Genomic DNA, 13030 nt, shown 5'->3' with positions numbered 1-13030 from the left:
AGGTATTATTCCCGAAGTAATCGGAAAGGTGTATTCGCCTCAAAAGTCGTATTGCTAGTCGTAACGCACTGTTGTTTCTTGATTATCCGTTCGATATATTTCCATTTCTCTCTTACATCAGCCTTGTCTGTTTGTTTGTCCCTTTCGCTGTTGATGGAATACATATGTCCCACTAAAATAACACGCAGTTTTGAGCGTTGGGGCGTCTGTATCTCATATCTGTCTAGAGTTAGCATGTAGCGAGATTCTCTCTCGCGTATCTTCAGGTGTAGTTGGAACGTCTTTATAAACAATGTCTTTTAGGAATCCCCACAAGAAAAAATCCAGAGGCGTGAAATCTGGCGAACGAGCCGGCCACTACACATCTCCTCCGCGTCCAATCCAACGATTTGGGAACTCTCTCTGCAACTCATTTCTAGCCATCAGCGAAAAATGTACCGGGCACCCATGGTGTTAATACAACAGCTTGTTCCTTGTTTCTAAAGGCATTTCTTCTAATAACAGACCTAATGTTTCTTGCAGGAATGTGGTGTACTTCCTACCATTAAGATTTGTTTCGATGAAATAGGGGCCTATAATTCTGTCTTCATCCCACACCATAACATTCACCGACCACGGCTTTTGATGTGCAACTTGCCGCAGCCAACATGAATTTTCAGTTGCCCATTAATACATGTTATGCAAATTTACATTTCCATGGTTCGTGAATGTAGCCTCGTCAGTAAATACAATCAAATTAATAAATGTGTCATCCCTCTGAATCTGAAGTTGAGCTCACGTGCTCTGACAATTGTCTATCGTATATCGTGCAAATAGTAAATATTCGCCGAATACGGCGTATCCTTCTAACGTGCCATTGACATGTAAACACCATTCGACGGTTTCTCTATACGACACTAATAGGGACGGCATGACTAGTATCGTCGAATCAAACGAATGTGAATGATGTATTCCTTCGAAGAACAAGTCGATATGCTTCTCATTTACGGAGAACGCCAACGAAATTCAGTGAGAGCTAGAGACTACGCTGAAAGATATCCTCAACGTACTCACCCTACACGTCGTACATTTAAATATGTGTGTGATAAATTGAGAACAACTGGATGTTTAACGCATCGGAAACATATCCGGCAAAGTAAAGTTACTAACGAGGAAACGGAAATTGATACTCTTGCCACTGTGGTTCGAGATGCTTGTGTTAGTTCGCGTCAAATCGCAAGGGAATCTGGCAAGGGAATCGCAAGGGAATCTTGTTCTGCATCTCCATAGATATCATCCTTACCATATCAGTCTCCACCAAGAATTAACTGGTACGGAGTGTATGCGTCGCATTGAATTCTGCCGATGGGCTCAACTTCAGAATCAGAGGAATGACACATTTATTAATTTGATTTTATTTACTGCCGAGGCTACAGTCATTAACCATGGAAATGTTAATTTGCATAACATGTATTTTTGGGCAACTGAAAATCCATGTTGGCTGCGGCAAGTTGCGCACCAAAAACTGTGGTCGGTGAATGTATGGTGTGGGATTCTAGAGGACAGAATTAATGTTAGGAAGTACACCACATTCTTGCAAGAAATATTCGATGTGTTATCGGAAGAAATACCTTTAGGAACAAGGAACAGAATGTGGTATCAACACGATGGGTGTCCGGCACATTTTTCGTTGATGGATAGAAATGAATTTCTGAGACAGTTCCCAAATCGTTGGAATGGACATGGAGGAGATGTGTCGTGACCGGCTCGTTCGCCAGACTTCACGCCTCTGGATTTTTTCTAGTGGGAATTAGTAAAAGACATTGTTTATAAAGACGTTTCAACTACACCTGAAGATACGTGAGAGAGAATTGTCAGAGCATGTGCTTCGATAAGTGCCGGTAAGTAGTACAACTCAGTCCATTATAAGAAGCACTGCATTGATACCAATGGTCATCACTTCGAACATCTTATGTAAACGGACGTTCGTGCCTCCTTTTTGACCTTCGTTGACCTTACTGTTACACATCATTGGACTCGTCTCGATAGCCGCTATCAGAAAATAAGCGCCAAACTATAGCATCCCATTTAAAAAAACAAAGTTAAATTTCATATCTCTGAAGTGACCCCACCTAGCAACAAAAAACCAACGCCACATTAAGGCCCCCGTTGTCCCATGGAACTTTTGTCCCACAAACTTTTCATCTCCTATCATACTTTCGGAGTTATTCTTGGTGACAAGGCTGTGAGTGATCGAACGGGGCGGCGTGGGATTATAGTATTTTTGTTTCATGAAGAACAGACCAAATGAATATCTTCTCCAAGGCAAAGATGTCTGAACTAACTAACTGTGTTTCCTTATACTTCATAGACATTGTTTTGAAACACTACTGCACACCTCAGTAATTCTACTGGTTTGTACATAATTTATAAGTAGGTGGACGTATATGTTCAAGAAAACTTCATGGAATGTAGAAAACATTGGTGCATGGTATGTGAAAGCGATCTTCAAATGTTATTTTGATAACGTTTGTGCGATATTTCATGTTTTTCATTGTCAGGAGAATATGTGTACTTTGTTACTGATTTGTTATATTTCTTTCCATAATTTCCATCCTGATAAAATCTTTCTAAAAAAATTACTTCGATAATCCTAGTTTAACATGAAATCATGATTCTGATTAGGTTTGTGGGGCACATGTGTCTCACTTCGACGATTTTCAAAATCGGTCAGCTTAAAATTTTTTGGTAATGAAAGTATATTACTTTTCACAAATGAAGACTGTTTTTGACCTTTTATTTTTCAAATATATGCAAAACAAAATTTTAATCGTGGAAGAGTTATAGTGCCGTTTCTTCTGTCCTTTTTCCTCGTTTTTGCCTTGTGTTCGTACTCGGCGAACCGCCGTTACAGCCTCAAGCCGATCAGCCAGCCTTTCCCGCTTTGTTGAGTCATAGCTGATATTTTAGATCTTTTGCTAAATCTCTATCATGACACTTCCAACACTCCATACACAAATGGCACAGAAAGAACAACGGACGGTGTGACGGTAAGTACCCTCTGCCATTCACAATGGATTTGAAGAGTATAGTTATTGATCTAGATTTAATATATAAGTTTTTTATGTGAGGGAATCTACTTCCCAGAGAACCATTAGATGCATGTTGCTAGTCCATTTCAAATGTAATGTGGGAGACGTGCGATGGAAATTAATACCACCACATCTGGATACACTCGAGAATTGTCTGCGGCACTACATTTCAGAATGTATTGTAAATTTTACCGTCCCATGATTGTTTGTAGTATCTAAATTGCGTGGTGAACATTACAAAATCTTACGGAAACAGTCCATGAGTAAGATGCAGGGATTCATGTACTAATCCCAGTTGCATACTTTGTAGGTGGATGAAAGTCATCTTAATCCTTCCCATCATGTGTTTGTATTATTCTGACGCTCTGAACTTTATTGTGCATTTTGGCAATAGCAAACCCAACAAGCCGCTAAGCCATAGAAATGTTATTTAAATGAAGTTTGGTTCTACGCTACCTAACAATAGCGTGCAAACACATCAGTCTCCAGTCTCCAACGTCTGCATGCGGCTGTGTGCACATTGCTCTCCCAGAGTAAGTTGAGTACCAACGAGAGAAGCTGTTCCAAATAATTATCTTTTTTAAGCTTCTAGATAAATCAGTATTCAATTAACATTTAACTTACTTTCGTTTCATGCTTTGACAAAGTAGATCTCTTTAGTTTTTGTAATGAATGACAGTACTTACCCTCGTGATATGTTGGTAAACTGTAGTATTGGGTTGTTTTCAACACAGAATTCGTGTTGTCCAAAAAACGCCAGCAATCTTAAACGAAGCAGTGCAATGAAATTGGTTGTAAGAGATCTAATACATAAATAAGGTGTACCTACATTATATATCTTAATTTAACTGACTGCAAAACGTATACGAAAACATAACTTCCGCAGATCATCAGGTCGGCAGCAATGAATGGAAGTATCACTTGTTTGAAAACGTTGATGCCCGCAAGTGATTCGGCCACAAGCACGCACTGGACGTGAGTCGCAGTCAATTGTCTTGGCAGACAAGATCTGATAAACACCTTGCAGAGTTTGCTGCCACTACTGAAGTGGACCATATATTTTATCTCATGTGTTTTCAAAACAAATTGTCTTGATCAATGGCTGTTCAGTTCCTGATTATTCTCAGCTAGTCACTACTCACTACCGTAATAAGACATGCTTCTCAGCTGAATGTGTAGCAGTCGTAAAACTTGAAGATGGAATGCACTTTGTATGAATACTTACTCTACAGCACGCACCCGTTGTATTAAATGAGATCATCGGTATACAGTAGGGTGCCTCTCGAACTTAGGAGTAGTAAACAGTGTTTGAACATATCATTACATCTAGCGTATATATATATATATATATATATATATATATATATATATATATATATATATATATATATGTGTGTGTGTGTGTGTGTGTGTGTGTGTGTGTGTGTGTGTAAGAGGGAGAGACAGAGAGAGAGAGAGAGAGAGAGAGAGAGAGAGAGAGAGAGAGAGAGAGAGAGAGAGAGAGCAGGCCGGGGTGGCCGAGCGGTTCTAGGCGCTACAGTCTGGAACCGCGTGACCGCTACGGTCACAGGTTCGAATCCTGCCTCGGACATGGATGTGTGTGAATGTCCTTAGGTTAGTTAGGTTTAAGTAGTTCTAAGTTCTAGGGGACTGATGACCTCAGAAGTTAAGTTCCTTAGTGCTCAGAGCCATTTGAGCCAAGAGAGAGAGAGAGAGAGAGAGAGAGAGAGAGAGAGAGAGAGTTGGTCTATGGTGAGCTAAAGTGTTGCTGATATTGCGATCACACGCCATGTGGCATGATGGTATTCCGCGCTTTTACTGCATTTTCGTCTAGACGACACTACTTCCAAACAGATCTTTATATTAGTACTGTCTTACAGTATGTAGTATTAATCTGTACTGAGAAGGTCAGTTTCTCAGTTGAAGTTTGAAGGATAGTTAAAAGTAGTAAATTTTTATGGATTCGCCGCATACTCGTGTATTCGCCTTTTGTTTCTGTTAGTATATCTACAAATGGCTCAAATGGCTCTGAGCACTATGCGACTTAACTTCTGAGGTCATCAGTCGCCTAGAACTTACAACTAATTAAACCTAACTATCCTAAGGACATCACACACATCCATGCCCGAGGCAGGATTCGAACCTGCGACCGTAGCGGTCGCTCGGTTCCAGACTGTAGCGCCTAGAACCGCACGGCCACTCCGGCTGGCAGTATATCTACAGCCAACGAAGTTCTTGAAATACAGAATTGGATTTTCCTGTGGTGCGATCTTAATTGTTTCATAACTCCACAACCAGAAAAATAGTACTTTAGTCTTCATTCATTATCACTACGATCCTTACAGGGGAGCTAAATTTCATTCATACAAGTATCGTTTTCAGTGTTACCAAGCAAAATCAAAAAGTTGGAAACAGGAATCAAAAGATTGGCTCGTATACATTTGGAACAGAAAGATCAACAGGCGTCTTACGTGTGTACATAAAGTACAGGGTGACAATTATTGAACTATAAAAATTATATCCATGGGAATTAATATGTGTGTATGGTTTGGATTAGAGTCGGAGCCCACTTTCATTTGGATGACTTCGTCAATAAACAAAAGTGGCGCATCTGGACGCCTGACAATCCGCATTTCGCTATCGAGAAGTTTCTTTACTCTAAACGGGTACTGTGTTGTGTGAAATGTCCAGTCACGGAATAATCGGTGTGATATTCCTTGATGGCTCGGTGACTACCGTACAGTACGTGAAGGTTTTGGAAGATGATTTCATCCCCATTATCCAAAGTGACCCCAACTTCGACAAGATGTGGTTAATGCAAGACGTAACAGAGTGCTGATATCCTGCGGGAGCACTTTGGGGACCGCATTCTGGATCTGGGGTACCCATGGGCCACTGGAATGGGCCTCGATTGCCGCCATACTCTCCGGATTCGAACAAATGTGACTCCTTTTTGTGGGGCTGTATCAAACCGTTGCTGAGCTGAAAACAGCCGTTAAGGAGGTCATCCACAGCATCGATGTTCCGAACTTCAGCGGGTCATGCAGAATTTCACTATTCGTCTGCGCCACATCATCGCCAATGATGGCAGGAATATCGAACATGTTACATCCTAAATCCAAATATCTGTAGTAACGTTTACATCATGTAGTCTGTAACTAATTTACGTTTTTTTTCATAGAGTTCAATAATTGTCACCTTATATATTAAGGATGGCAGAGAAGAGCGTAGGTATCGTAATAAAGGGCGTTTTACTGTCTATCTAAAACGGTAAAATTTTCCCTCACTAAAGATTTCTGCGTATCTCCCCAAACCATTACGTATTTTCACAAGCTCTGACAAGGTCGCGAATAAAACAGTGACTCGAATATAGAATAAATCTCCTTTACTTAAGGTGTATGGTCACAAATTTTTTGTCGTCAGACTACCGGTTTCGGTCTATAATGACCTTCTTCAGATCTGTTTTATAAACACATGTCCAGTATGTTAGGACATGTGACGTAAAGGAAAGAAATATATTCCATTATGTATTGTCTGCAGAAATCTCTTGTGACTCTGTTGAGATTAACATCCCAAAGAGCAATTTAAAATTTAAGACAGTCTGTAGAGACGCTCTTAGTGAGAAGAGGACTTCCAATAAGGAATATACGTAGTTGTGAAACCTCCGAGGAGCACCATAGAAAGTTAAAAGGTAGAAACAATGCTTTTATGCCAGAACAACAAAATCCGTCATACTACACACTGTGAAGTCGTTTACGAATACTATAATTTGCTTCATGTGTTCAATTAAACAAGACTCTGGCATCAGCAAATAATGTACTTCTATACAGCTTCTCTTCTCATGAGACGTAGACACCGCCTTCCTTATTATTTTCTTTTTTCATCTGAGATGACTCTTGTATTGATACCCATTTATACTCTTTCTGCTACCATGGCCGTAGTTCGCTTTTGGTCACTATAATAGCAAAACTCATTTGGAGCTCAGGCAGAAACCTTTAGCATCCACTGCCCTTCAGTATACTTTTATACCTCACCCACATTTTTGATCGACTATTGTGGTCTCGTTAAGTGGGTTGTTTACTCTTCCTTCGAATTTTATGTTTTTGGTCATTCAAACAATGTGCTTGTGATATTTGTACAACAACGTTTTAAGATCTACGCGCTTCACAACTCAACGACAGTCTTTCAAACAAATCCTTTTGACAGATTGAAACTGAAAATGATCGAGACTGAAGTCCATGCTTTCCGCGGATTCTCCTGCAGCATATGTAAACTCTATAGGTCTTTGGTCTCATCAGTGCACAGTGTACCGCGAAATGGAATTTTCATTGTGAAAGTTGCACAGGCCTGTGGCTAAGGCATTGTTTTCTTTCATCTATGTCTATGTATTTTACAGCAGCGCCTTACCAAATGCTTTATCCGTGAACGCTTCTCGGAGGCGCTAAAACCTTAAACTTCTCATTGGTTCCCCTTCATACTCGGCAATACAGACAGGTGTGTGACGATTACAATTGGCAGAGAAATGCCTGCTAAAGGCAAGATTCGTGCTGGCACCTGGCACTCAGTTTTCACGTGTCACTAACGTTCATCGTATCATACGCTCCCCTGCAGAGTAAAGGAGAAAATAGTCGCGGCTCAGTTTCAACGTTAATCCCCAAGTCTTCTTATGACTAGGTGTCTTTGAAAGTTATCTAAGAATTGATGACAGTATTATATTTAAGTCTCTTCTGTAGGTGAAAGCTAAACAAAATTTTAAGTGTAAATATTCCTTACGAGAAATACCTGCCCTGAGCCACCTCATGCTTTTGCTACAAAACGGACTGATCTGTTTGTTACTCAATATCTATAGCTTGATTATTACAACGGTAACAGTTCCTTCTGCTGTCGTTTCGCTGCATGTGTTCTGGAGCCTACAGACGATTTATCATCGATAGCTTTCCGTCATGCGTCGACATAGTTGCTGCCTCTTTTCTACAAAAGTGTACTGTGCTCCTTTTTGCGTTCAGTGTGCAAACAAGAGACAGCTAACATAGGTGTTCGTACCAGAAGACATACCGTTGTGATGGGGAGTTGGGTGATGGACTGGAAAACAAATAATTCTGCGTAAGTGTACTAGAATACAATTTTCTTTATTTTTTAAAATAATGTATTACAGTCTAGGTTGTGAGGGGATGTGAGGTAGATGTCGTTCCCATACCATCGGTTTCTGCCGCAGTTCAACAGATACACAAAGCAAGCTGTCTGACCATAATCTTACTCCCCAGGTCTGAGAGGCAAGAAGTTATCTTGTCGCGTCGCGGTGTTATCTTTGCACTTCTTCAATCTTAGGGTACATAGCGGTCTCATAGCTTTAATCTAAATGTTCCAAGTAGGTACTGCATTACCTTATTATTGGCAGTATTAATAATAAAATCTATTTTTAATTTTTGTTATTTATGTTCACCTGGGAGCTATTCGTTTACACGACAGTTTCGACATCGACGTAATGTATTTTCGATCTTCATGCAGCAATGATTTTGGAAGCCTTCTGCACAGTCTGTAAGAATTAAAAAACAATTCAGTCAATGTAGTGATATTAACTGATAAATCAAATATGTTGGATACATTTACGTAGTATGACTTTTTTCCCTTCACCACAACATTACATAAACATAAAATTCACTTACTACAGAAAATAATTAGCTGATCAGATTACTAGTTACACATATACTGCGGCATTGTCGAACCGTGAAAAAGGCAGTTCTCCTAAAAACTTGACTCATCTGATAGAAACGTGACAACAGTCATGTCATTCATGAAGCTCAGGATAGGAAAGAAGTCTTTATGCAAGAAGAAGTGGTAATCTCACTCTTATGGCTTTGGTGTCATATTTTGAATCTCGCGGCTCCAAAAACAAAAGTCGTGCATATTTTATTTAATTCTGAAGAGTAATTCAGCTTTCAGGTGTTAAATCAAAATAAAAAGTGAAAGTGAATTTTAAATTGCACATTTGGTATCAGAGAAAATTTCATAGCTTAATCGTTCTCAGATATGTCTTTAAAGAAACAACAATAACACATTGAAATTAAATTCATTATTTCAGTCCGCAAGCTTTCGTAGCCATTGTCATTGAAGGTTAAATATCCTAGGATGTTAAGCGCGTCATCATCAATTCCTCCTACACGATAGACCTCCCAGTTAACCGTGAACACCAAACAATTCTGAAGAAGTTCTCAGCAGAGGGGTCGAACCGTCGAACGTGTAGAAGAAATTCAAGATGACGTGACCTAACATGATAGAATATCTAACCTTCGTTCAGTAAACTTATTTTTTTATATCTCTAAACTACCTAAAACGAAAAAGCCAAATAAAATAATTTAAATTTATAGTAACTTCCAGGTTGAGAAGAGGTGAGTGGTGTTGTACTTACCCCGACCGTGACACTTTCTGACTCGACGCCGACCCAGAACTCGGGGAAGGTCTTAACGAAAGACGCCCTGTAACAAAAGTGAGACAGCGTAAGAAAATACTCCGTCAGTCACCCTGGTGTGATGTTTTGCTAGCTTTGCTATACACGCCAAGAGCTCGAACAGAAGACGATAGACTGCACTGTCTCGGTAATACTGCTTCTCTTTCAGGATACATATGTCGGTGTGAACTAAGTAGAACTATTTACTTTCCATTCATATGAGTACTAAGCCCGTTTAGTTAAGTAATAATAAATCTATAATTTATTTCTCAACATGTTAAGTATTATCTGTATACAACTTTCCTGAAAAAATTGCAAAAGACTTTTAACAAGATCCAGTCAACTACGAACTTCTAACCTGATTCTAGTTTATGATAAAAGTTTGATAACATAAGTACATTAGCCTTTTGTCGCTAATGGGCTACAGTGCATCACATATAACTTACATTTTGCCTTCGTTTAGATATCGCGATGAATCTGAACTGTTACCACCATGATTTCTATCATTACAGCAAACTGATAACTTTGCAGCGTAATACTTCCATATTCCATTTCTAATATACGACGCAAAGGAAATTATTTGCAGTAGAGAAGTGGCTCAGAGAAAAGAGTTGTATATACTTGAAAATAAAAGAAAGCAAATATTTAGGGAATAATCAATGTAAATTTTCACCAATTCAGGAGAAAGAGATGGCCGAAGCGGTAAAGAGAGACACATATCAAAATTCGCTAAAAATCCCGTAGTACAAACCAGAATCATTTTTACTTATTTGTGTCTGACGTACTTCGAACCCTTTCATCGCCTTTACAATGCAGATTGAAGGAGATTCATTACAAATTTATTTTCATTTGGAAACTCATCTTGGCAAACAAGTTTTCAGTTTTGTACTGTACTGCCTACCACCTTCTTGGCTCTAGAAGCGTGTCTAATGTTGTTAGTTTACCCAAAATCTAAGGTAAAGCTTAATAAGGATGAATTATTGGGATAAAAAACGGAAGGGTAGACTTGAACAACTAACTTTGAATGGCGTATGTAAGAAAATAAAGGTCATTTAGAAGTTAGGTCCCTTATTGTGGTCTACACAGAGTCGGGAATTAACTGTGGAAATACTACGAAGTACGATGAATAGGAAACTACAGGGGAGAAAGTGGTTTCATTAAATAAAGCGGTAATGCAGCTTGTTACACCGCCCGGAGACGGAGTATGAAATAGGCGTTGACGTAATATATTTTTTAAATAGTCAACGTAATTTATCTGCTGTGATCCATTGTTAAAAGAGGAGAAAAATCGAAAAATACAATAAGTATGTCATGGAGAGCGGACCAGAGAAAGGCCACGACCATCCGAGTTTGAGCATGAATTCGACTAGAATTTAGGAAGAAGAAACTCCACGTGGACTCTCAGATTAAAGACGGCTGGAAATCGGCAAGCGGTGGCAGCAGTACCAACGCGTAAACAATAAAAGGGAAATGTGGGGAACAACGAACGGTGTATTTGGAATGACGATGTTCCCAGCTTCTCCATTAGCAGCCGTTCCCATGAAGAGTTAATTTGCTGCACCACATGGACAATACCAGCCATAGTTACAGTTTATCAATGTGGTAAGCAGCTTGTTCAGTTCAGTCGCATGTGCAGTGTGCTGGAAGTCTCACCTGAAAACGATGACGTCGTTAATGTCTGGCGCCACCCACTCGACATCCAGTTCCTCAGTGTCTTCGTTCGAAACGTATTCCAAGGCGTTCTGAAAGCAGACAGTGACATGATTATGCATGCTTACACTAATTATCTAAGACATCATAAGTGTTTCTTGCAAACATAAATGCTTGATGTACTGAACGAATCTAAATCATTGGTTTTAATGTCTACAATTTTACTGAGCGACCACAAATTTTTATTGATATCTGAATTAACGATAATGATTTAAAATAATGGTATTCGTTCCTCAGATTGAGAATTTTGCATCTCACAGACAAATTTACTAAGATAAATTTGTCTACATAGAATAGAGAAGAAATGCATGCTGTTATGTAAGACATACTCGTATTTGTGTACAACCTGTGGAAAAACTCAAAATATTGAAGACTAATTATTTCCGTTTCAGAGCACACATGGCGTAAATGTTGAATATGTAGGCTGCTGAAAAGCTACTGCTGTCTTTGTATGTAAGTCTGTTCTCCAGTTAGTTTGGTTTTTATAGTGCAGTTTCAGTTTCGCATTGAATTGGATGAAAACGGCACTAATCTCTCATTCCCAAAAGGAGACTGCATCTCTTATTGTCCTAACATGTGACCAATAAGTGTTACAAACAAATATTAAGCTTTTGCACTAGTACTATCACGGGTTGCCTATGATTTACCGCTTTCGTTTAAATCACAAGGTCAAAAATCGTTTTAGGAATATTTGGTGTCGGTTGAATGGAACTATATTTTGCTTAATACATGGATGGATTACCAAAAATTAAAAATAATATTCGTGTATGTTGTTTAAGGACAAAATCATTGACGCAGCAACAAGTCAAATAATATTTATCTGAAGCAGTAGCATAAATGATTTCTTGCAGCTTCCAGACAGCTGCGAGGGTTTCGATTATACTTCCACGTCAGCAGCGTCTATGTCACTTTCGCTGCTTATTACTGAAGCATCTTGATTTTTGGCCACATGAGGCTGTATAGACAACAGTGACCGTTCTCACACCAGGAAATGCTAATAGTACTTGCAAACGGCCTCAAGGAAGTCGTAATTTCAATTAAATAGTTATTAATCCGTAATTAGATTGTCTAGAGAGTGTTTTTCATTAAAGGAAATGCTGTTTTTTGGGGCAGGAGCTAGCGCTGGTTCCTCTCATTAAGTAAATAACCGTGTATGGAAATATAAAAATATAAACTTGTGTTTCACAGGCAGCAGAGGACGTCTGACTGAGTGATTTAAGGAATTCACTGGTATCACAGCATCCCCACAGTACTCCACAACCGTGAAGGTGCGCACAGCCGGACAGTGTAATACGTCAACCTGCGTAAATGACATCGATAACTCGGCCAAGACTAAAAAAGCCCATTATCTACGCGCGCGCTTGTGTGTGTGCGTGTGTGTGTGTGTGTGTGTGTGTGTGTGTCTGTGTGAGTCTAGCTACATGTCACAAGTTTCATAAGAAACGGGAAATACGTTATTCTAAAGGCAACGGTCACGTTACGTGGACCAGAGGCTGCTGAGAGCCGGTACTCACGCTGGTGCCGGGCGCGCAGTCGTCCAGAGCGACGCCGGCCACGTCGCTGGCGAGGAACTGCCCCACCGGCTGGTCCCCTTGGCGGGCCTGCACGTACACGCCCCGGAACGTCGTGTTGCCCGAGAAGTGCACTGCAACAACAACAGCATCAACAACATCGGTACTAAAATATTGGTAAGGCTCCATCAGTTATGGTACATCCAAAGCTGCACATTTTAATCAAGCCATATAATGAAAGTGGGACTTCGATCTTCTCACGCACCTTCTGGAACGCACCTCATTTTATG

The 13030-nt window shown here is 39.8% G+C and overlaps 1 protein-coding gene across 1 annotated transcript in view; it reads right to left on the bottom strand.

Moving 5' to 3' along the window:
- Positions 1 to 13030, bottom strand: part of LOC124613422 (putative defense protein) — a 72566-nt gene that overhangs the window by 28609 nt on the left and 30927 nt on the right. Inside the window, exon 6 of the mRNA XM_047142125.1 lies at positions 12744 to 12874. Within this exon, the coding sequence (XP_046998081.1) occupies positions 12744 to 12874 (131 nt within the window). The remainder of the gene's footprint in view (positions 1 to 12743; positions 12875 to 13030) is intronic.

This window comes from Schistocerca americana, chromosome 4 (assembly GCF_021461395.2).
Source record: "Schistocerca americana isolate TAMUIC-IGC-003095 chromosome 4, iqSchAmer2.1, whole genome shotgun sequence".
Lineage (NCBI taxonomy): Eukaryota > Metazoa > Arthropoda > Insecta > Orthoptera > Acrididae > Schistocerca > Schistocerca americana.
This window is presented reverse-complemented; position numbering and strand designations above follow the sequence as displayed.